The following is a 21,583-nucleotide window of genomic DNA, read 5'->3' as shown; positions in this document are numbered from 1 at the left end:
ATATATATATTGCAGGCTTGGTTCTTTTCTTTTTCTGTTTTTTTTTTTTTTAAAATAACATGCTGTGTTTGTATCCATCAAGAAAAGAGAGAGAGAGAAAATAAAAATTTATGTCTCATCTTTCCTTCCAGATGGGTGACGAATTGTTATTTCTCAAGGCAGTGTCACTTTGTCACACAGTTCAGATCAGCTACGACCAGTCAGACTGCCTGGCTGTGGGAGGAGACCCATTCTCCCATGCCAACGGGGTCTCTTCCAGTCCCATGGAGTACTACGCCTCTTCACCGGATGAGAAAGCTTTAGTAGAGGCAACAAAAAGGTAAGGTGACACTTGAGCTTCCTCTTCTGCAAGTTTTAGGTTCACAGGTTAAAATTTATGCACAAAAAACAGACTGACGAAGTTGTTGCTGTGCGTTGTGATGTTAGACATTAAGAGCTGGTGGTTGCACCGGACTGCAGAGGTTGCGACACAGGAAATGTGTAAATTGTAGTCTGCATCCCAGTAATGCCACAACAAAACGTCTTAAAGGTCTTTATTAATTTAAGGATTCCTCAAATCTTAGTCTTCTTTAAACTTTAAAGATGAGTTTGGTTTTGTCTGTGCCTTTCTAGATGGGTCAGTGATTGGCACTGGCAACTCACAGCAAGGTTTGTTCAAACCCCAGCTGGGGTCCTTTCGTGTGGAGTAAACACGTTTTCCCTGTGGCAGTGTCACTTTCCTCCAGATACCAGTGACATGCATGTTAGGTTAATTGGTGATATCCTAAATTTGCTGTGGATGTGATGTAGAATAGGTGCAGTCTAAAGTGCTGAGAACTGGAAATATGCTATATAAATGAAAGTGTATAAGAATCCTTGCTTTGACATGATTCATACTGTACTGATTGTGTTAGCTGCAAAGGGAAATTTGGTGGGGGGGGGACACTGAGGTTGGGCTGCTGACCACTTGTTCCTTTCAGCGTTGCAATAATACTATATGGGCAGCAATTCAATATCCAGGAAGCGATTCAAAAACCCAAGCTGACCACTGTGGGAATATGTCCTGAAAGGGCAAACGCAGTATTGTGAGCACATTCTGCTTTGCTGCTTAAACATTAGGCAGCTAAAGAAACTGGAATCAAAACACCACCTCTAGATCTACAAGAAAACCTTGATAAATTGATCATTTCTGCATGTAGCTGTTTAGGACCAAGCTATGGTTTGCTTGTCCACGAGTGTTTTAAGGTCTACTTGGGTCAGACTGACGTTAAGTTCATCGTTGGACGTTTAGCATAAGGCTCTGTTTGGATGTGTGTGTTTCTGCCCATTTTTATGAGAGCTATGTGAGTTCGTCCAAAGAGAACTGCAGTGCATCAATTGCACATGCGCCGGTCTGGCAGACTTCCAAGTGGGCTTAAAGGAAGCATAACCGGAATGACTGCCTGTCTGTGCTGTCTGTGTCGTCATCCATTGTAAATTATAATTTGTACCTTAAAGTAAATCCACCCATTGATTCAGGATCCTGTTTTGCAGGATCACCCTATGAAACTGGAAGTCCAGACAGTAGAGTTCAGTGCTTAGAGTGTTTTGTTTTTTCTGCTGCAAAACAGCTTTTAAAAAGTTTCTAATGCTGTGTAAATTTCAAATAAAGACAGAAAGCAGTCATTTAGACTTAAATTCCATTTATTCAAAGTACAGAGAGAATGGATGGATAACTGAATGAATTATGTATTGATTCGGTGTCCTGAGAAAAATGCTACAGCTTGCAGTTATAGGTAGTTGTTGTAAGATGTTAATATAAGTGCTGGGGTTTGTTTTATTTTATATTTTTTCTCTCTCAGGATTGGAGTGGCCTTCTCTTGCAGCAACGGAGATACCATGGAAATCAAAACTTTTGGCAAGTTAGAAAAGTATGTCACCTTGTGCATTTTTAAAATCACAAATAAGATTACAGTGGATTGTTGTTTTTCTTAATCTCACTCAGGAGATATTCCATGCTCTCATAGTTTTTAAAGTAAAATAATAAAAAACCTGCAGCCAAAAAATAAATCGCCCCTGTTCAAAACGAGTAACTAATCAATGTCTGACGGGTCTTTGTTTGGACACTCAGGTATAAACTGCTCCATGTACTCGAGTTTGATCCTAACCGCAGGAGGATGAGTGTCATACTGCAAACTCCCTCAGGTAATACCACGTTCTTCAGCTGAGCTGTACGTCTGTTGCAAGTGAAAAAAATGAAATTAACCATTAACAATAAAAACAGAAACATTGAGGAGTTGATAATATTCTAAAATAAGCGAAAAATGGAACGCTTATGTTTACAAGTATAATATAGTAAGTTTTTTTGTATTTTATTTTATATTTTTATTGAAAATTGACATTTTAATGCATATTTAGCGTATATGTTCTTGCTGTGTTGCTTTTCAAGGAGGCAAAGTGCTGTTCACCAAGGGGGCGGAGTCTGCCATTTTGCCTTTCGCGACTAGTGGTGAGATCGAAAAGACAAGGCTGCACGTTGATGAGTTTGCCATGGTAAGATTTTTGTTATTTATTTATTTGTTTGTTTGTTTTCCTCTCTAAATATTAACCAGATGCTTATATTTTCACAATCATGATACAGATTCATCACCCCTTAAGCCCAATATTTTTGGGGGGGATTTTTCATCTGTTGCAGAAACACATTTTTTTTTTTTTTTTTTTTAACCATTGAAGTCACACACATCAGCTGCACATGTATTATTTAATAGGATACAAATGACTTACCTGTCTAGAGGTAATATGATTATCAATATGAAACTTCCCGATATCCCTGTGGTCAGATGTCTGAGACAAATTGGATGAAGTTGATACATCTGTCTTCAAAAGAAACCTTTAAATATATATATTTTGATTTATGTCCTCAGATTTGTGTCTGTATGTGTAGGCCTGACATTTTTCAGTGTTACAGTGATTACTTTTGGCTCTCTGTTCCCATTACATTGTAAATTCCTCGCCACAACAGACACACACACGCACTGCCCTCACATCATGCCATCATACGTCAGTACCCAGGAGTCGGTGGGTTGATTTGTGGTCATCTACCCCTTAGGCTCGCTCTGTGATTTAGAGTCAAGCTTTAATAATTTGTTTTTCTCGTCTTTCTTTCTCTTTGCTTCTTTGTTTCCTGGATTCATTTCTTCCCATCATTCTCTTATGATTTTTTTCCCCAACCTTGCCGACATTTGACCTTACCATCTACCCAAACGTGGTGTCTCATTTTATCCTTCATCATTTTATCAACCTTTCTTTTGATATTTCTTCTTTTTCTTCCCTGTTTTGAATCATTTTTCTAAACTCCATTCTCCTAATTTAATTATAGAAAGGTTTGCGAACCCTGGTTGTAGCATGCCGCCACTTCAGTCCGGAGGAGTACATCGATGTGGACAAGAAACTAAACAGTGCCCGCACCGCGCTGCAGCAGAGGGAGGAGAGACTGCAGGAAGCCTTCAGCTACATTGAAAAAGACTTGCAGCTCCTGGGAGCAACAGGAGTGGAGGACAAGTATGGAGACTCAAAACATAAAATAAAATATCTTGACATTCTCATCACATTCATAACCCGTGCTAATCAATACAGAAAGGATTTTGCATTGAGTATCCACACCTAAAACAGTATTAAGGACAAACACAGTCTCGCTAAACTAATAATACACAAAGCAGGCTTTTGATGTGTGCATTGAACACAAAGTAATAATCTACAATCTAGGCTTAAGTAGAGTCAAGTGAACTAGGTAGACTCAGGTCTTTTTTTTTTTTAATACAATGTTTGCTATAAATTAAAGCATCAATTCTTTTAAATCAAGAAGAAATTGTTTAATTTGGTCAGTACAATCAGTACACTGAAGTACTGTGGTTTGCTTTTCCAAACACTTGTGTGTAATCTGAGTCAATTTTTAGGAATGTGGGGTTAAGATAATGTTAATTGTAAGTGTTGCTCAATGCTACATGATTATGGGCATCAAATTAGATCAATTTAAACAACTGACCACTGTACTATTTGAAGATGGTCAACTTTAAAAACAGGATGCCATTGTACAGGAGTAGATGATTTATGTGCCACACAGGCTTCTGGATTTTTTTTCTTTATGCTGGCCAATTTCAGTTGACAATTTGTCCGTCCACTTTGGTGATCGAGATCTGGATACCTGAGCAGCTATTAGATAAAATCAAGAACTTGAAGGACCAGTAGGCTTATGCCATGGCAAAACATCTGTCACCCATCCATCTGTAATTTATCGTGGTTGAAGACACTTAAGTTTGTGAAGATGTTTCACCTCTCATCCAGGGGTCCTGGTTATTTAAAGTGTAGTTGGGTTACGTTAAGGGTGAAACCACTCTAAAGGTGCCAATATACCCTCCGTCGTGGCAGGAAGCCGCTGCAGTATTCTCATAAACGTCAGGTTTCACCACTCAGACAATATCGCGTCATGCGCTCTAATAAGGAGGCGAAGTTGTGAAAACCATCTCCCACACAACAAGCAACGCGGTGAGCATAAAAACTGTGAGACCTTGCCCCGTAATGAGCTGAGGTGTGAGTTGACCCATGCCATTTTTTTCACACCTTGGCTCATGTGATAACTCGCAACCTCAAAATGGGACAACCCCCTCCGGGGATTAAATACATTGCACACACCACCTTTTGGTTTTAGAACTGAAGCTCCTTTGAGAGATGAAGTGTCTTCTCAAATTGAAAGAAGTACACTTGCCTTCTTTTTAAAAAATCTTTTATTCAAGCTCTTAAGACTACCATGACTAGGATGAGACCTTACACAGACAGGTATTCACCTAATTTGGTCTCAAGGTGTAATGGTTAAGTCCTATTGGTAGCTTTACCGGCACTTTAGACATTTTTGCAAGAATCACTAGAATCACTTGGTCAGAGATTCATTTGTCATGTTTATCACTATTTGTGAGCCTTCTTGAGTTCTCAATGGATTTGAAATCTCAACAGTTTGTGCAGTACAGTGGTCCCTCGTTTATCTCAGGAGTTACATTCCAAAAATAACACGCGATACGTAAAATCTGCGAAGTAGCCAACTTTATTTTTTACAATTATTTTAGATGTTTTAAGGCTGTAAAACCCCTCACTACACACTTTATACACTTTTCAAAGACTGGCATGGACGTTTTCACACTTTTCTCTCTTGTTTAAACACTCTTAAAGCTCAAACCTTTGTAAAAGAAAATGACCAGTATTATAGAATGAAACCAAAGGCACCCGCAGTTGCCTTTGACGGTGCAAAGCTTTTCGTCGACATTGTTGTGTTGGTTGGGGAGAAAGCTTACAAACATACAGTACAGCGCTTCAGAGTCACACTGCTAGCGATCAAAGATTTATGTAAATTTGACAAGCTGAACGCATTCTGTACTGTACAGAGACACGGCACGAGATTGATCGACAATGGTGTACAGCCAATCAGGACGCAGAACACAATGCGCTGTTTAAAAAAAAAAAAAAAAAAAAACATGGAAAATTGCACACAAAAAAATCTGCGAAACTCCGAGGCCACGAAAGGTGAACCGCATTATAGCGAGGGACCACTGTACGCCCAACTGCTGACAACAAAACTCGGAATCTTATTTCTGTAATTCACACATTCCCAAAAAAAAAAAAAGTAAGTTTTGAGAAATGGACATCATCCACAGTGGATCAAATCTGCTTGTGTTTTGTTGTTGCTGTCTTAGGCTTTTTTTGTCATGGGCTTCCACCCCCCCCCAAAAAAGAGAAAAAAATTCAAAACTGAAGAAACACACAGGCAAAACAGACAGATAAACACAGTGGGAAGATTTTTAACAGACAATAAATAGTCAGCAGGGAGAAGAAGACGTCACCTCACCGAGCCTCTCTGGAAATGAATGTTGATGTGTGTTTGCAGCCGCTCGCCATCTGCTCCTCACATAAGCCTCTTGCGTCTCCCACTTTGTTTATCTTTTTGCTCGCTCTCCCTTTTTCCCACTGCTCTGCTTCTGTATCTGAAATGAGATCCTCCCGGGGCACGGATGTTCACGGTCAAAGAATCTCCTCTGGTATGGAAGATGAGATGAAGGGTTCCCTCCAACATCTGTGTAACATGAAAAATGTAATGCCGATTGGCATAAAAATATTAGATCAGATCAACTGTCTTTGAATCTTTTGAAAAATAACTGCAGCGAAAAACACAAAGTAGTCAGTCACCCTCTGCTCACCAGTTCTTGCTAACCCTTCAGTAGATGTGTTAAATTATGAAGCTTAGTTTGATCAGTTCCATCAAGTTACCCACACTTTGTCTGCGTTACCTTGGAGACCAAAGTGTTTATTTTCTCTCTTTCTTGTATCCCTAGACTTCAGGACAAGGTCCAGGAGACCATTGAGGCTTTGCGACTCGCAGGAATCAAAGTATGGGTGCTGACAGGGGACAAACATGAGACGGCAGTCAGTGTAAGCCTGTCCTGTGGCCACTTCCACAGAACCATGAACATCCTGGAGCTCCTGCAGCAGCACTCTGATAACGAGTGTGCTGAGCAGCTCCGCATACTGTCCAGGAGGTAGGTGTGATTCTGCTGAAAGTAATGATGTTATCTGACAGCATACATGTTGTTTAATTTTGTGTGTATATATATCCCCCTGACCTCATATTGTGTTCTTTTTTTTTAACTTTTTCTCTGTCTGTTCGCAGGTTAAGGGAGGACCATGTCATACAGCATGGATTGGTTGTAGATGGAGCTAGTCTGTCTTTAGCATTGAGGGAACACGAGAAGCTCTTTATGGAAGTGTGTAAAAACTGTTCAGCTGTGCTGTGCTGCCGCATGGCCCCACTGCAGAAAGCTAAGGTATTGTTGTCTTGTAAGCATTTTTAATTGTTTGTGGGTGGATGGGGTTCCTTTGTTGTTGTTTTTTTGGGGGTTTTTTTTATGTTTGTTTGTTTTTTGTCTCTGCAAATTTTCTGAAGCTCACCTGTGATGCCATTGTTACTTTGTTATGTCTAGGTTGTGCGTCTTTTAAAGACATCTCCAGAAAAACCCATCACCTTAGCTATTGGGGATGGAGCCAATGATGTCAGTATGATACAGGAAGCCCATGTGGGCATAGGTAAACACTTAGCTCACGTAGATACAGACTGTATTGTCTCACATGACATGGTATTAGTGTTCTGCAGTGTGATCTCCAGTATGTCTGTGTCTCCAGGTATCATGGGGAAGGAGGGTCGTCAGGCTGTGAGAAACAGCGACTATGCAATTGCCAGGTTCAAGTTCCTGGCCAAACTCCTGCTGGTCCACGGGCACTTCTACTACATTCGAATAGCTACTCTTGTACAGTACTTTTTCTACAAGGTAAGATCTAGAAAGAGACTTTCTACTTCCGCTGTAATTGTTCAGTCCCACTAGAATGAAAATACAAGACACATTCCCTGTGACTAAGAGAAATCGGTGTGTTTTTATTTGTTTTGTTTTTGTTTTTTTTAATTTAGCAAAAAATTGCATGTATTTGCAGTAACTCCTTTAAGTCAAAAAGGAATTGCACAGGTTGCCTGGTGGGAGTCAACCCAGCTCCAAACAGTGGTGCTCTGCAATCATTTTCAGATTGGTGAAGGTTTGCAAAATATTGCTGTGTAATTTATAAATGCTCACAAATTCAGTCTCAGTCTGAGTGCAGCTGGTCTGTGATGCATCTCTTTGCAAAAGAAGACTCTGCCTAATTGGTTGCCAAATGGGTGTATTCTGGTTATTTTCCTATCTGAAACAAGTTTGCACAGGGCCTGTTTTTACATTTTCAAATAACAAATCACTTATCTGTGGAGAACTTCTACATTTCTGTTCAGGAGATTTGGTTGTTCTCTAAATGTGAATTCTGTGTCTATAGATGGCAACAGATTTGCAATTTTTGCTGATTTATCCCAGTTATTTGCTGTGTAATTGCATGTAATTGCCAACTTAACCCCATTCAGATAACAGACTGACTCTTTTATTGTCATTTTATCATTGTCGTGATACAATTACTCACTGACTTGGTTCCCATCTTCAAAGACACCATCTCAAAGGCAACGGGACTACAGGTTCACTGCACACAGTCACAATAATTTAGCTTGTGCCATGGCCTCCAACCACTGTTTCCCCTAGTGTGACCGTAGCATAACTAAGAGCGTGTTCAGTTGTGTCTCCTGTCACTGCAATATTTTTAATGTTTCTTTCCTTCACTCTGTCTTTTCTAGAATGTGTGTTTTATCACGCCGCAGTTTTTATACCAGTTCTTCTGTTTGTTTTCACAACAAGTAAGTCTCACACTCTCTGTATCTTTGTCTTTTTAATGTCAGTGGTGTTTTGGTCCTAATTTTGTGCTCCGCTTTACCAGCGTATCTTATTAGGTATCAGATTGAGTGCATTTTTATAGATTTTTTTTCTTTTTCGATGTCTCTTGTAGTGAATCTGTGTTAAATAAAAACGAAAATGGATCTTATTATTTATAGGCTTTAAAATTAAGAATCAGAAGTCTATTGAATTTCTGTCTTTTCAATTATTTATGTAGCATGGTTTTGGAAGCCAGTCCCAAAATATTATTAACCATGTAACACTATAGTTTTTACTGGGAGGCCATATTATAATCCTCTTGCCTCATCTTCTAGTACAGTGTGTGTGTTCCTACTCATTTGTTTTTCCGCTTTGCTCCAACTCTGCTCCGCCTCGCTCCCTGATATCTTTAAGGTCTGTTGAACAAGTTGTGGATATCAGTTCTTGTTAATGGGTCATTGATGAGTGAAATGCTGTCTCTGTCCAACCTAGACTCTGTACGACAGTGTTTATCTGACACTGTACAACATCTGCTTCACCTCGCTGCCAATCCTTGTGTACAGTCTGTTTGAACAGCTGGTCCATCCGCATGTATTGCAGAACAAACCTGGCCTGTACAGGTGAGCTTATATGTCATCTCTAGGTGAACACTACTTTGTATATTGTTTTCTGTTATGTCATCATCTATATAGACAGTTGGCCCACTGTTTCTTTTTTTTGTGTGTTAATTGGAATTTTATGTAATGTTTTTAAATTGGCTGTTAGCATCTAGATGCTGCTTGTTACATAAATCATTTTATTTTTCAGAACTGCTAAATTGCAATGTATTTATTTATTCATCACAGTGAAACATGCAACTTTGCTTGGATCCTATGAATGCTCTTAAGGATTATGATTAAAAAAAACCTTTTATTTATTTATTTTCTGCAGGGATATTAGCAAGAACTCTCTGCTCTCTTTCCGGACCTTCTTGTACTGGACTGTGTTGGGTTTCTGTCACGCCTTTGTCTTCTTCTTTGGATCCTACATACTAATGGGAGAGGACACCACACTTATGGGCAATGGACAGGTATGTGTTTTCATGCTCTATGATGCTGATATCAGTCAAATGTTAGTTCAGAGCAAAAAAGGGAAAAGTAGCAAACTGATACTATAGAGTAACCATTCGTGATTGCATCTTGTTGTGTTGCGGACATTAACGGGACTGTTTACCCGCTGGTATTTTTGCACTCACGTCTTCCCTTCATCTTGCACTTTTCTTATCTGTCTCTTTGTCGTTCTTTTTGTTTAAGAGCATAACAAATCTTCCCTTTTCTGTCCTGCTGCATATCTCATCATCTTTCTTTCTTTCTGAAGTTTGGTATTTCCGAAAGCACTCACTTTTACTGCACTCTCTTGGTTGTCTTTTTCTTCTGTCCTTTGTTGATTACGCCTTTTCCCTTTTGCCTTCATGCTGTGCATGTCTTCAGATCTTGCGAGCTAACAGGCAGCTGGTAAGAGTCTGCTCTACAGATGAATGCATGTCTTCTTAGGGAGCTAATGAGAGAACTCCCAGAAAGATTTTCTTTTAAGTGAAATATTAAATTATTAGTAATGATGCTATTCAAGAGCATGAATTTAAGTGGCTAGTCTATAGCATTTACATTAGTGGTGTCTTGAAATATGCTGAATCAACTCATAGTAGAGTTACATGGCTTGGTTTAATCATTTCCTACCTCTCCTGTACCCTTAATGGCGATTTTTGAGTATATACAGTATTTTACAATATATTATATTTTGAGTTTGATGACCATTAGAATAGAATAGAATTTCTGCCTTTTTCAAAGCGTAGCTGCATAGGCAGAAACCATCTTCACTAACATCTAGTCAGATTTTTCTATAAGTAGGTAGATATCAGTTAGGGGACCGAGTTTGTAAAAGATTTTAGTTTAAATCATAATTCTGAAAGTAGCGAGCACAAACTTGAACTGTGTGTCACTATTAGCCCTCAATGTTCGGACACCAGCAGGGTCCTGAACTGGCTGGCAACAAAACAATGTCTCCCACAGCTCTCAACCTATAAGTAGAACAGTGGAGCTACTGATGGTACTCACACAGTTGGAGGCCGAGGTCTTATTTTGGGCACCGTGATGCCAAAACAACTTGTTAACCAAGGCTACAGTCATAGTGAACTTGTCTCTCTTTGCACCACATGTGTAGACTAAAGCTTGTCAGTGATCCAAGGGAACAAGAGCAGTAGGGTAACGACGTCCCTTATACAGATGCGAACACACAGTCTGTACATTTATGCAAAGCTTCTGTTTTCCCCTCCTCATGAAATCATTTTCAGGAAGTGCCAAACTACATTGTAATGCTGTTTATTATTATTAACTGAAGTACTTGTATGTCTGTTTCTGTAGATGTTTGGGAACTGGACATTTGGAACACTGGTCTTTACTGTCATGGTCATCACTGTCACGTTAAAGGTAAATGATATCAAATATTATACCCTATCAACAAACCACTGTACTCTTTCTGAAGAAGCAGTTGTGTTTGGAACGTTTTGTAATGTTTACGACACTCATGGTTACATTTGAAGCTTTCAGAGTAATGAGTGGTGGGTTCATATAATAGCAGGCACTCTCCCAGTCAGATTTGTATGTATGCTACCTGCTGAGAACAAAGCAGCAGGAAGCCAAGTTATTCAGTGAGTGTAAACAAGGGCTGGGAAAGAAGTATCCAGTGACACATCTTCAGCTTAGCTGGAGTTTTGCTTACATGTAGGAATTTATAATAAGTTGACAAGCTGACACTGAAGTACATCAGCAATTTATTTTTGAGTGTTTGAGTCTTTTCTCATGTAATGCCCTCTAAGGATGATGGCTGATGTTTGCATAGCAGAAAGCTGAGAAACACATGCAGTTTCAAAAGGAGACATTTGTATTGTCAAAGTCTCGTTAATGAAATATGTTGAAAGATGTTGTGATGAGGATGATGTCAGTGGCCATTAATTCGAGAAGATAATTTATCAGTGTCACCTCAAGGTCTCTCTTTATAGCACGGAGGAAGATTGCTGTAGTTTATTGATGCACTGCCTGTCCCTGGATCCATGTTTTACACCCATTTTTCTTTTCCTCCCCCTCCTGTATGTGTGTAACGTCAGCTTGCATTAGAGACTCATTTTTGGACGTGGATGAACCATTTTGTGACATGGGGCTCAATTGCCTTCTATTTCATCTTCTCTCTCTTCTATGGAGGCATCATCTGGTAAGAACACCTTCTTGGCAAGTTCTTTTTGCTTCTGGAAAGTGATGCTTTTAAACTCAGTTACTTCCTGTGTGCTGTATGTTTATCTCAAATAGGTCTGGGCAACAGGAACAAAAAAAAAAGCTCTTACCACTTTTTTTTTTCAGGTTTTTTTTTCTCATATATATTAAACATTTAAATATTATTTTCTGTTAGAAGCTGAGCATGACAAATGTACAATACACAGAAAAATAGAACAATATACAGATCTGTAATTCTGTGTGTCTACAGTCATCTAAAATATTAATTCTGACCAATAAGATGATTTATATAGATTCAAACAGTTTTTGGGGGGAACAACACCAAAAATAAACAAAGCTTTCTGTATATATCATCAGTAAAAATTCAGGAATCTTTCAAATATAAAAAAGAGAACATAAACTAAAGTGATATATTCACACAATTGTGGTGTGCTAATGCTTCAAGACAACAATCCATCCATCCGTCCATCCTTTCACTTATCCAATTCAGGGTTGCGGGGGCGGGACTGGGAGCTATTCTAGCTCCCGTAGTGCGAGAGATGGGGTTCACCACGTGTAGGTCGTCAGTCTGTCGCAGGCCTAACTGTCAAGTTTTTCTAAAATATATAAATAGAAATGGTTTGAGAAAGCACAAGAAGCACAGGATTGAAATGCATTGTTTTTGACCACAAATCCGATCAGGTGGTGAAGTATGATAGCTTTGCAGATCTCTCTACACTCCTGTGTAGCTGGGACAGTGCTGTCTGAGAGAAATGTTTACAGCTAGTTGAACCAGCAGCTTCAATCAACATTTTCAACTGTGCTTACTTGCATCATACAGATTACAATAAGGTATTGCATTGTGCAGGTAAACAGTTAGCTGTGCATGGTGTAAGCATGTCCTTGCTTCAGGTGCTTATGTGGCATTTATGTGGAAACGTGCTTTCAACTCATTTTGCAATGTATGTTGCTCTGCTTCTTTATCAGGCTTTAGCAAAGTCCTCAGATTCTTCTTTTGAATAATAAGCTTGTCCTTTTATGGCTGTCATGTTCACTAACGCTGCAGTAGCACAAACATTAGCACATGTGCTGCTGCCAGCGGCTCCTCCTACACTGATGTCAGTGTTCCAACCATGTCCGTCCCCATGATTGGTTTGACAGGGTACTATTCTCACTGGCCTCTCGTATTGTCTGTGAAAACATGGATGTAGTGAGTTCTATCGGCTTTATATTGAGCATTGTCTCATATTTCTATTGAGGGAAAAATTACTTCATAATGACTATTTTAGTGTTTTATTGCCCAGCCCTGATGTCAAACTATACCTCACACTAGAGCAGGGCGATATGACCAAAAGTATTTATCACGATATAGATTTGAAAATTTGCGATAACGATATAATTGACACTAGACAAAATACTTTACAACTCCACAATTTTATTAGTGCAAAAAAAAAAATCAATGTATTTTCACTTAAACAAGCAGCTGTTTTTTATGTGCATTAAAGTTATATAAAAATTTTACAGTGCAAATGCAAATTCCTTGCTGACAGTTGAACCAAAAGGCATTTCCAGTGGAAACTGGCCGACATATCCTCAGCATAACCATGTATAATATCCACAAAACTTAAAAAGAGGTTATACACACACAACACGGTAATATTATGTCGAAGCACTGTACGTATCACTCCGCGAGGCTCCTGCCTATGATAGCCGTAATGCTCAGACAATCCATCAAGCGGTGCGGGTTCGTAGCTTAGCAAAATCATACTAAAACATTTGACAGATTTTCGAGCGCCGTGTACGACATAAAATCATTTCAAGGTCTGTAAACACAACCAGAATTCAAACATAAGGCCCGTGGGATTATAAGGGGCACTGTCGATTTTCAGAAAAATCAAAGGATTGATTTTAAGTGTGCTGTACTTTCCAAACAACATGGTAATAACGACGGCCCGCTAGCACGCTCTACCAAAAATAGTGCTTTGTTGTGTATCTGACGGACGAAAGCTAAACCAGTTCCACACCACTGAAGTTGCAGCATTTTTACAAACCAGTTCTGGTTCATCAGTTTCATTCAACGATCCGCTTTCACCCATGTCATACTCCGTCGCCGCCGTGCCTTTTTCACCATGTGCGTATGAAAACAAAGGCACTGCGCATGCGTGTTTTACCCATATTCTATCGCGATATTTAATTTTCTTGTCGTAGCCCAACATTATACTGGTATTACCGTGAACGGAATGATATGGCCCAGCCCTACCTCACACGACTGCTTTGTTTTTGTTTTTTCTGGTAGTCTGCTGAGTTGAACAGATCAGTCTCGACCACGTTACACAGGCCAGTGAACTCACAGACTTGCAGGAGCCATGCTGATAATATTGGACCATAATGGATATTTGTAGTCTGACATCTGCACCAGTCATTAAACTCTGGTGTCAGGAAATAATGAAATTACTCTAAGAGCATGACTTCCAACTGCCAGTAAAACCTGAATTTATGGTGAACAGGGCAGAGTTGAGGCTGGCTGCCCATCTCTGTTGCTGTTTTGTTTTGTATGATTCTTTTTTTTCTTTTTCTTTTTTTGTAAGGCTAACCAAATGTTACTGTTGCTTTTGGACAAACTGGCTTGTAGATGTTTTCTAAGCATAAAATAGACATTGTTTCCTCTCCCCTTGCCCCCTCAGGCCATTCCTGCACACCCAGGACATGTACTTCGTCTTTGTGCAGCTGCTGTCCAGCGGTTCAGCCTGGTTCGCCATTATCATCATCGTCATAACTTGCCTCTTTCCTGATGTGTTGAAGAAGGTCTTGTACAGACACCTGCAGCCCACCAGCACTCAGAAGAGTCAGGTAATGAGGGGAGGAGGTGCAGGAGCAGTATTATAAAAAAGAAAAAAAAAAGTGGAAAGTATGAATGTGAGATGGTAAGACATTTATAGGTTGTTGCCTGTGAGCCAGTGCTGGCCTAACTCTGTACTTTCTCTGGTTCACAGCAGCTGCCTAAGTGCTCTTTTGTTCTACTTGCTGTTTGGACTCTACTGTAGTTACTGAGAATACTTCACCCACTTCTGTTTTCACTTACATTGAAATCGTTTTAAAAAGGGTGAAAGCCAATGAGAGATGACAGTATTCTTAAGTAGTTAACAGACTTTGAGAATAAGTCAGATATTGTTAGTTTATTACCAGATCTATGTAAACAAGTCTAAAAATAGTTTCTGTGGGTTTGGGGTTTCCTGCAGGCTCAGAATGAAAAAATTGGCAAAAGGGCCGAATGCTTTCCAGTAGTTAAACTTGTGTGTCAAGCGTTAGATTTAATACATATTCCTACTTGTTTCACACAAAGGGAAATTATATTTCCTGCTATTTGAAAAGAGCCTGGAGGGAAGAAATAAACTAAAATGCCACTCAAAGTTAAAATGTGACAGAGGCAGGGAGGAGAAAAGGTTCTGCCCATCGTGTTGTTTAAATGAGCCTATGTGGTCACAAGTAATCAACTTGGCAGCACAAGAAGGACTTGGTGTTTATACATACATTGCATGAGTCGCCTTTGATCACAGACACGCAGACCAGCTCCACACTGTGCATGGTCACCTTTCAGAGGACCCACACTGTTGCTGTATTGATTTGTCCAGCTGGAGATTGTTTATGTTTTAGTTTAGACCCTTCTCCTTTGAAATTTGTCCAGTCCTACATGGAGTTAGTATTTTCTGCTCTAACCTTTGTCCTGTTTTGTCTGTGTGTGCGATTCTGCGGGTGGGTTTGTGGTAGTGTGTGTGTGTCTGTGAGAGAGAGAGAGACTTTGATTTTTAACCTTTCTGTGTGTCTTCATCCTATCCTCTGTGTGCACTCTCCTGGTGTAGATGTATTCCAACCGTGTGGCGATAGGTGATGACTTCATCGCTCTGCAGCCTTTGTCCAGAGCCAAGAGCCAGCTGGGCAAAATTAGGTAGAGGAATTGAGTGACTCAGCCGTGGACTTAAAATACACCCAAAACAAAATTCAGAATATTATAAGGAGTGCCTTATTCAAATGCAATATTCTTGTACTGTGTGTGTACTTGTATTGTGATCCATCTGTACTTATAAATCTATATTTCTATGATTTGTCAGCTATTAACACCGAGTTGCTGCCCTGCTTTTGTAATTGAAAACGTATCAATTCTTACCCTTTTTAGGGAGCTGTTCTTTGATAATGTGGCGTGGCCTGACAGTGAAATCAAAGCATGCTGTGCACCTCTCTTCACATTAATTCTGTTTGGCCAAAAATACACAGCGTAGTAGTTAAAATCCTGTACACAGCACACTGCAAAAAGTCCGTAGAAAGTAGAAGTATTGCTTTATGGAATAAGCACTCCTGTGTAAGATCATTCATACAAAACTCAAATGTTCTTTTTCCCAGGTCTCAACTTTATTTGGTCATTTTTCTAACACTGGCAGTACCACAACTGCAGCGTTGTGTACCGTCAGTTTTAGAGTAGGAGCCTTTGTTTCATGCCTGTAACTGCATGCCCTGCACAAGCCAATCAGCATTCTCTGTGACTGGGATGTAGAGAAGATATAAATGTGTGGTTGGAGATCATGTCGAAGAATCGGGTTCAAGCACTTTAGCCGCTGCATGTGTTGCATTTTCAGTGAGAGACTGATGTAGAGAATGCGTTCTGAGACCACTTTCCACTCCTGCCTGTCACAGCATGCCGCTGTCATTACCCCACCACCCACTGCATGTACAAATGGATAAATGAATGGGGGAGAGAATGAATGAATGCCGAATCACCTGTGAGGGCTCGTAGACTCTTGACTCTTTCCCTCAGCGCTCATAACGTAAGGGGAAATGTGTTGGGGAGGCGGCTCTGATCGTCATTCTTTATCGCTGCAGCTGGTCAAACCTACCTCTTGACCATCAGCAAGTGGTCTTGTCACATGAGCACAATCTGGAATGCCCCTCACATGTTAAAGTGACACATGAATCAGATGCATGGTGCAGCCCATCAATCCACTACTTTTATCTATATGGCATGGTCACCTATCTCGATGTATGCTCAACTAAAACAACTCAATCTAGGACACGGAAACGCCCTCCTTAGCTCAGCGTTATCCACCTGCATGGTTTTAGGCAGATCCTCAGGGCAAGACTGCCACTCCCACAGCTGCATGACAGACTCTTGAACTGGTTTGGACTGTTTTGTACAGCAGCATGTTGCTATGAATGAAACCCTGTGTTGTCTCACGTATTTTTCATTGATTGAATTGAAGATCTTGCTCTTTCGTAGTTGATGTCACGATAAAAACCTGTAAGGAAAATGCTAACAATAGCATAAGCTCTCTTTGATAACACAAAGGCCAAAGAGCCAAATTTAGGGTGGTTCTCTCTTAATGAGTGAACATGAGCAAATGGGGAGTTTTTTATTCTTTTTAACTGTCCAAGGTGAGCAAATCTTTGGTTGATACAGAGGTCATATTTAGTTTTGCTATTATTACTTTTGTTATGAGCAAGGATCATGAATTTGTTTTGCTTCTGCATGTTTTTATAGCTTGCTAATTTGTATGGTTCCAAGGTGGGTGGGAGGAAATGTCACTTATAAAAACAGTGGGCTGGATTTACTGTTCATGCTAGTTTATAGCACACTTAGTCGCTGGTTTATACACTATCAAAGTAAACTGAATCTGCAGGATGTAGTTAGTGGGGCAGATAGATTGGGTTGCAAGTTGCTTTTTGTCCTCACTGACAAAAAGCCTGTAAGTTACAGTAAAGTTGAATCAGTTATCTGAAACTGTTGTAACAGCAACTAAATGTGCCCTCTATGACAGTAGGGTTTATTGCCTCTCTCGTTACAAGTTTTAGCTAGGCGTACCTAATAAACTACCGTCTGAATGTGTTTCGGGCTGCTTGTATGTAGATAAAGCTGGTCTCATCTCAGAAACTAAATGAGCAGAAACCAGCTATTGATTTGGAGAGCACAGGTGAGGGTACAGAGCACATTATGCAAAACAGATTCACTCAGTCTGAGCGATTTGTTGATTTTCTGCGTTCAAAATCTTAATGGTATATTCATGTTAATGTGCTGCATAATGCAGTATGTTCAGCTCTGCTGAGATAATTCTGGAACTATTCAGTTTCCTTTTTTTTTTCTTAATTAGATTAGATAGAGGTAATCGTAAAAGGGCTCTCTAGGGTTTACTGTTGTTTGCCTACTCTGCAGCTCTGATAGATTCAGCAGCAGGTTAATTGCTTTGGATTCTAATAGATGTGCTTCTATCTCTGTTTCCCTCAAGATGCTTGTCATATGAATGAAGCTTCTTTCTGCTCATTTGTTGCCTAGTTTCACGGCCGTTTTTGAGCGCACTGGCCGTCTAGCCACTGTGCTTAGTTGTCTTTAACTTTTGTAGGAAATGAAGCCCTCCACTAGTGCCCTCATCAAAGCCCTTTACATTTTCTAAAAGACTTATTTCACTTATTCTCAACTAGTGATTTCTGATTATCTCGCAGTCCTAATTAAATTGTGATTTAAATGTGCAGCAGGGGACTTTGAGCAAAAAGCAGGAAGCAGCTGGGCTTGTCAGCTCTTCTGCTTTGTCGAGAAGGTCACTTGTGAAGGGCTTTAAGAAGGAGCGGCGTTGATTTGGCCTCTCGGTATGAAGAAATGTATTCGAGTACACTGTAGAGTGAAGGTCAGAAATTCCCCCAATTAACTGGCCCCCTATAGTGCAGCCTGGACTGGCTCTTGACCAAATGATCGCTTGCTTGCTGACTAATGAATCCTCCAGTTAGTAAATAAGCAGCACTGGAAAACATATCCACTGTACCTCAAATTGTTTTCCAGCTGTACGAGACAAAAGCTGATCTGCATGTAAATCAAAATAAGAACAAATATTTGATACATTTAGAAAAATTGCACAATTAATAAAAGGTAGCAATTATTTGATCCAATCATCCAAATCGTTTTGTTTCAATAAACACCTAAAGATTGAACATGAGATGAAACTGCTAAGGATGTGTTTTGCAGTGCACCTGGTTTGCTTTTTTAGTGTTCAGCCAACCGTCCGCAAGGTTGACTGTATGACTAGCTAGTGGGGCTCACTGTAAGCATCTTGTGTCCTTCAGATGGAAGAGGGTGAGGGTTCAGTCGGCCCAGAATATGACCCTGTTAAAGCCCAGCGGAGCCCAGGGGAGGACAATTGGCACCTGCTAGCTGCTTATCCTCCCCCTGCTGCCCCCGGCCCAGACTCATGCTCCCTTAGGTAGTACCGTACATGTACTTCACTTCCATCTGCCCCCCTCCTTGTACAATCACTGCCTGGGCATCGTCTTCACCTGAAGACCAACCAACCCTGTGCACCCTTTCATAGCTGCACTCAGTTGCACAACCTGCAGCCCTTGATCATTAACCCATAACTGTTTGTCACAGCTGCTCCCACACAGCCTTTTAACTCGTTACTCAAATAAGATTCCTGTTTGTCTTTGTGTCTGTCCCACGTTGTATATGAGTGACCCCATGCTTTCCCAGCCAGTCACAATTAACTTCATACTTCCCTTACCTGTCAGTGAATAACACAGTCCTTCCCTGGCCAGATGCGACTGACCCTGTCCTCCCCTTACCCAACCATGATTTTTTTTACTCATCCTTTTCCCAACCCGGTCTCAATTCACCCCTCACTGGTTTCTGATCAGGTATGGGTTCAGAGTTTAGACGCAGAGAGAATGCTGTTGGCATGCTGACTTTGTCTTTGCCATGTTTTCATCTCATACGCAGTGATATATCTTTGCTTGCTTGTAAAGGTTTTACATCACCTTTACTTCCTTTTCAATTATGACTTTAAATATCTTTTTTCCCCATTAGTTCCATAATTTAATAGTTTTTGTTTCTGTGAGTTATTTTTGTGAGTGCTAGAAAACAAGATTATTCTATCACGCAGATTGACGTGCACTTTCTTGTTTCTCTTTAAAGCAGCAAAATGCTGTGCTCAGTAACAGGACAGAAAGCAAGAACGTAGTTGAAAGCTGTAATTAATATTGTGGTAAGTCAGCCAGAGGATGACGTCAACCATACAGCTGTCACTGAGGCCTTGGCTATTTTAATGGCAAAGCCTTCAGCTCTAGCATTCATTTTTCAAAAGGTTTACATGAGAATTATTAATCTTACAGTCTGGTCTTCTTTTGATCTCTGAATTATGTGACTGCCTCTTTCTTTAGAGGTTAAAAAATAAATAATAAAACCCAAGAGTTGGTTGAAAACACTGCAGTGCTGAATTTGGCTCTTTGTATTTACAGGCTCTGTGATGACTCATTGGTTCTCCACAGGTTGATGCAGGGGTTCATTTGTTTGAGTAAGCAAAATCATTATTGTTAGTTAATCTAAAGACAGACTCATATGGTGCTGTCTACTTAGAAAGGATATTTCTCCAACAGATAATCAGTAGAATAAGGTGTGTAATGTTCATAGCTACAGCTGTGGTTGTGCTTCTTTTCCTGTTTTCAACAGCCCCAGCTTTTCTTTTCTTTTTTTCAATAGACAAAACGCTGTACAATAGAACCTGAGTCTAAAAACCAGACATTTATAGTATAACCTTGGAGCACCTGACAGTGTCAGAGTAATTCATATTCACCGTGACCTGTCTTTGTTTTGCTGTCTCCAGCGAGGAAGCAGAAGTTTGGATTCATGCCTAGCATGTCTCCAGTTTCAGCTGCAGAAAAGCACAACATCCATAAGTGAAAGCACACTGGAATCCACGGGTCACTTACCCAGACACAAATGACTGTCAGCATTACCACATTAGAGGGGACATCGTGAAATGACCGCGTTTAGAAACCGTTTTGTACAAAAGCCAACTTTGGCGATATCTCAACTTTCTGATTCTGTACTATGACACAGTATCAAACTGTACCTGTGTGTTACTGGACCTTCAAAACAATCAAAACCTTTTTTCCTCAATACTATTAGCATAGTAGATTTATGAATTATGTTCATGTAATACACAGTAATAAATGGGACCTACACTTGAGAGGTAGTAGTAGGGAACACAATGCCAGCTGAATAAGTGCAACTCTACACCACTGTCACTTTTTCCTCGTTGTCTCTACTGCATCACCTACTGCCAGGTGCTTCCTTAGGTCAGCAGACAGGTTTCTCATTTAATTTAGCTTTATCTACGAGTGCACCACTGGCTCACTGAGCAATCTAGTTTTAAAAAAGTTTTGTTTGTTTGTTTTTTAAATAATCCCAAAACATGTAGTCTTGCAAAAAAAGTCCACTTAATAGAGAGCCAGCCTGAGCATAAGGAAGTAGAGAAAATGGGCTTATGGTTAGTTTATGTTAAATGTTTATGTTGATGCTAAGTGATCCATCACAGATGCGACAGCCTAGCAGAAAGACCTGCATTGAGTTTTCGAGGCTCTGGAACAAAAAGTCATCTTTCCTTGAAGGTTTGTTTTGTAGTCGTAGTCTAATGCCACAGCTTCTGCTCTGTGAACAAAAATCCTCTGCTGAGGTGCACAAGGAGGAAAAGAATAGCTTTGGGTGGTCTTCATTTGCTGCACAGCCTATCTTGTGTAATGCCCAGCTACTATCAGGAACCTAGAATAGAACCACTGCAGGAACTTTATGTATTTAGCATTTGATATTTGGTTTTGGCACAAGGCCGAAGACACTTGATCTGGTTTAACGTTGCCCAAAAATTATACAGCAGATCATTCTTAAGTTTAACTACAAACATATGTTTTTTTTCTCATAGGATTTTGTTTTGTTTTTAAGTATTTATTTACCACATTTCAATCCCTGATGTAGCATGTTTTGAATGTTTTCCCTTGTACATCACTGTTGCTGTGACAGCATGCAAAACATCATCCTCCAGTCACTCTTTTCATACCAGTCACCCTGAATTGTTTTGGTTTTGATCTTTCTTTGTTTTCTTCTCTTTCTCCACTCAAATCTTGTTTGTTTTTTTTTGTTTTTTCTCTCCTTAATTTTCTGTGATTTCATTCTGTGCCACCTTTTCATTTTTGTTTTATTCACTTTCTCTCCCTCTGTTTCTGCGCTTCTTCCACTTTTTGCCTTCCCTC

General features: G+C 40.0%; 1 protein-coding gene across 5 annotated transcripts in view; it reads left to right on the top strand.

The window, feature by feature from the left end:
• The window catches only part of atp11b (ATPase phospholipid transporting 11B), a 51,173-nt gene that overhangs the window by 20,609 nt on the left and 8,981 nt on the right, over window positions 1-21,583 (top strand). For 2 of the 5 annotated variants that reach the window (XR_014272194.1, XM_082510176.1), the window contains exons 14-28: window positions 132-319; window positions 1,821-1,889; window positions 2,090-2,163; window positions 2,408-2,511; window positions 3,338-3,519; window positions 6,339-6,542; window positions 6,674-6,827; window positions 6,984-7,086; window positions 7,183-7,328; window positions 8,207-8,266; window positions 8,775-8,902; window positions 9,213-9,351; window positions 10,682-10,747; window positions 11,425-11,528; window positions 14,212-14,377. Coding sequence is in view for 2 of the 5 variants with exons in the window: in XM_082510176.1 (XP_082366302.1) it covers window positions 132-319; window positions 1,821-1,889; window positions 2,090-2,163; window positions 2,408-2,511; window positions 3,338-3,519; window positions 6,339-6,542; window positions 6,674-6,827; window positions 6,984-7,086; window positions 7,183-7,328; window positions 8,207-8,266; window positions 8,775-8,902; window positions 9,213-9,351; window positions 10,682-10,747; window positions 11,425-11,528; window positions 14,212-14,377 (1,887 nt within the window). In the remaining 3 variants the exon portion in view is untranslated. Of the gene's footprint in view, window positions 1-131; window positions 320-1,820; window positions 1,890-2,089; window positions 2,164-2,407; window positions 2,512-3,337; window positions 3,520-6,338; window positions 6,543-6,673; window positions 6,828-6,983; window positions 7,087-7,182; window positions 7,329-8,206; window positions 8,267-8,774; window positions 8,903-9,212; window positions 9,352-10,681; window positions 10,748-11,424; window positions 11,529-14,211; window positions 14,378-15,387; window positions 15,474-18,628; window positions 18,766-19,795; window positions 21,547-21,583 lie in introns of those variants that run through there. The other 3 variants (XM_082510177.1, XR_014272192.1, XR_014272193.1) reach the window with 3 other exon arrangements.

The sequence above is a fragment of the Aulonocara stuartgranti genome (assembly GCF_965226115.1).
Source record: "Aulonocara stuartgranti genome assembly, chromosome: 17".
Taxonomy (NCBI): Eukaryota; Metazoa; Chordata; class Actinopteri; order Cichliformes; family Cichlidae; genus Aulonocara; species Aulonocara stuartgranti.
The sequence above is the reverse complement of the archived record's forward strand: the minus strand, read 5'-3'. Positions and strand labels throughout refer to the sequence as shown.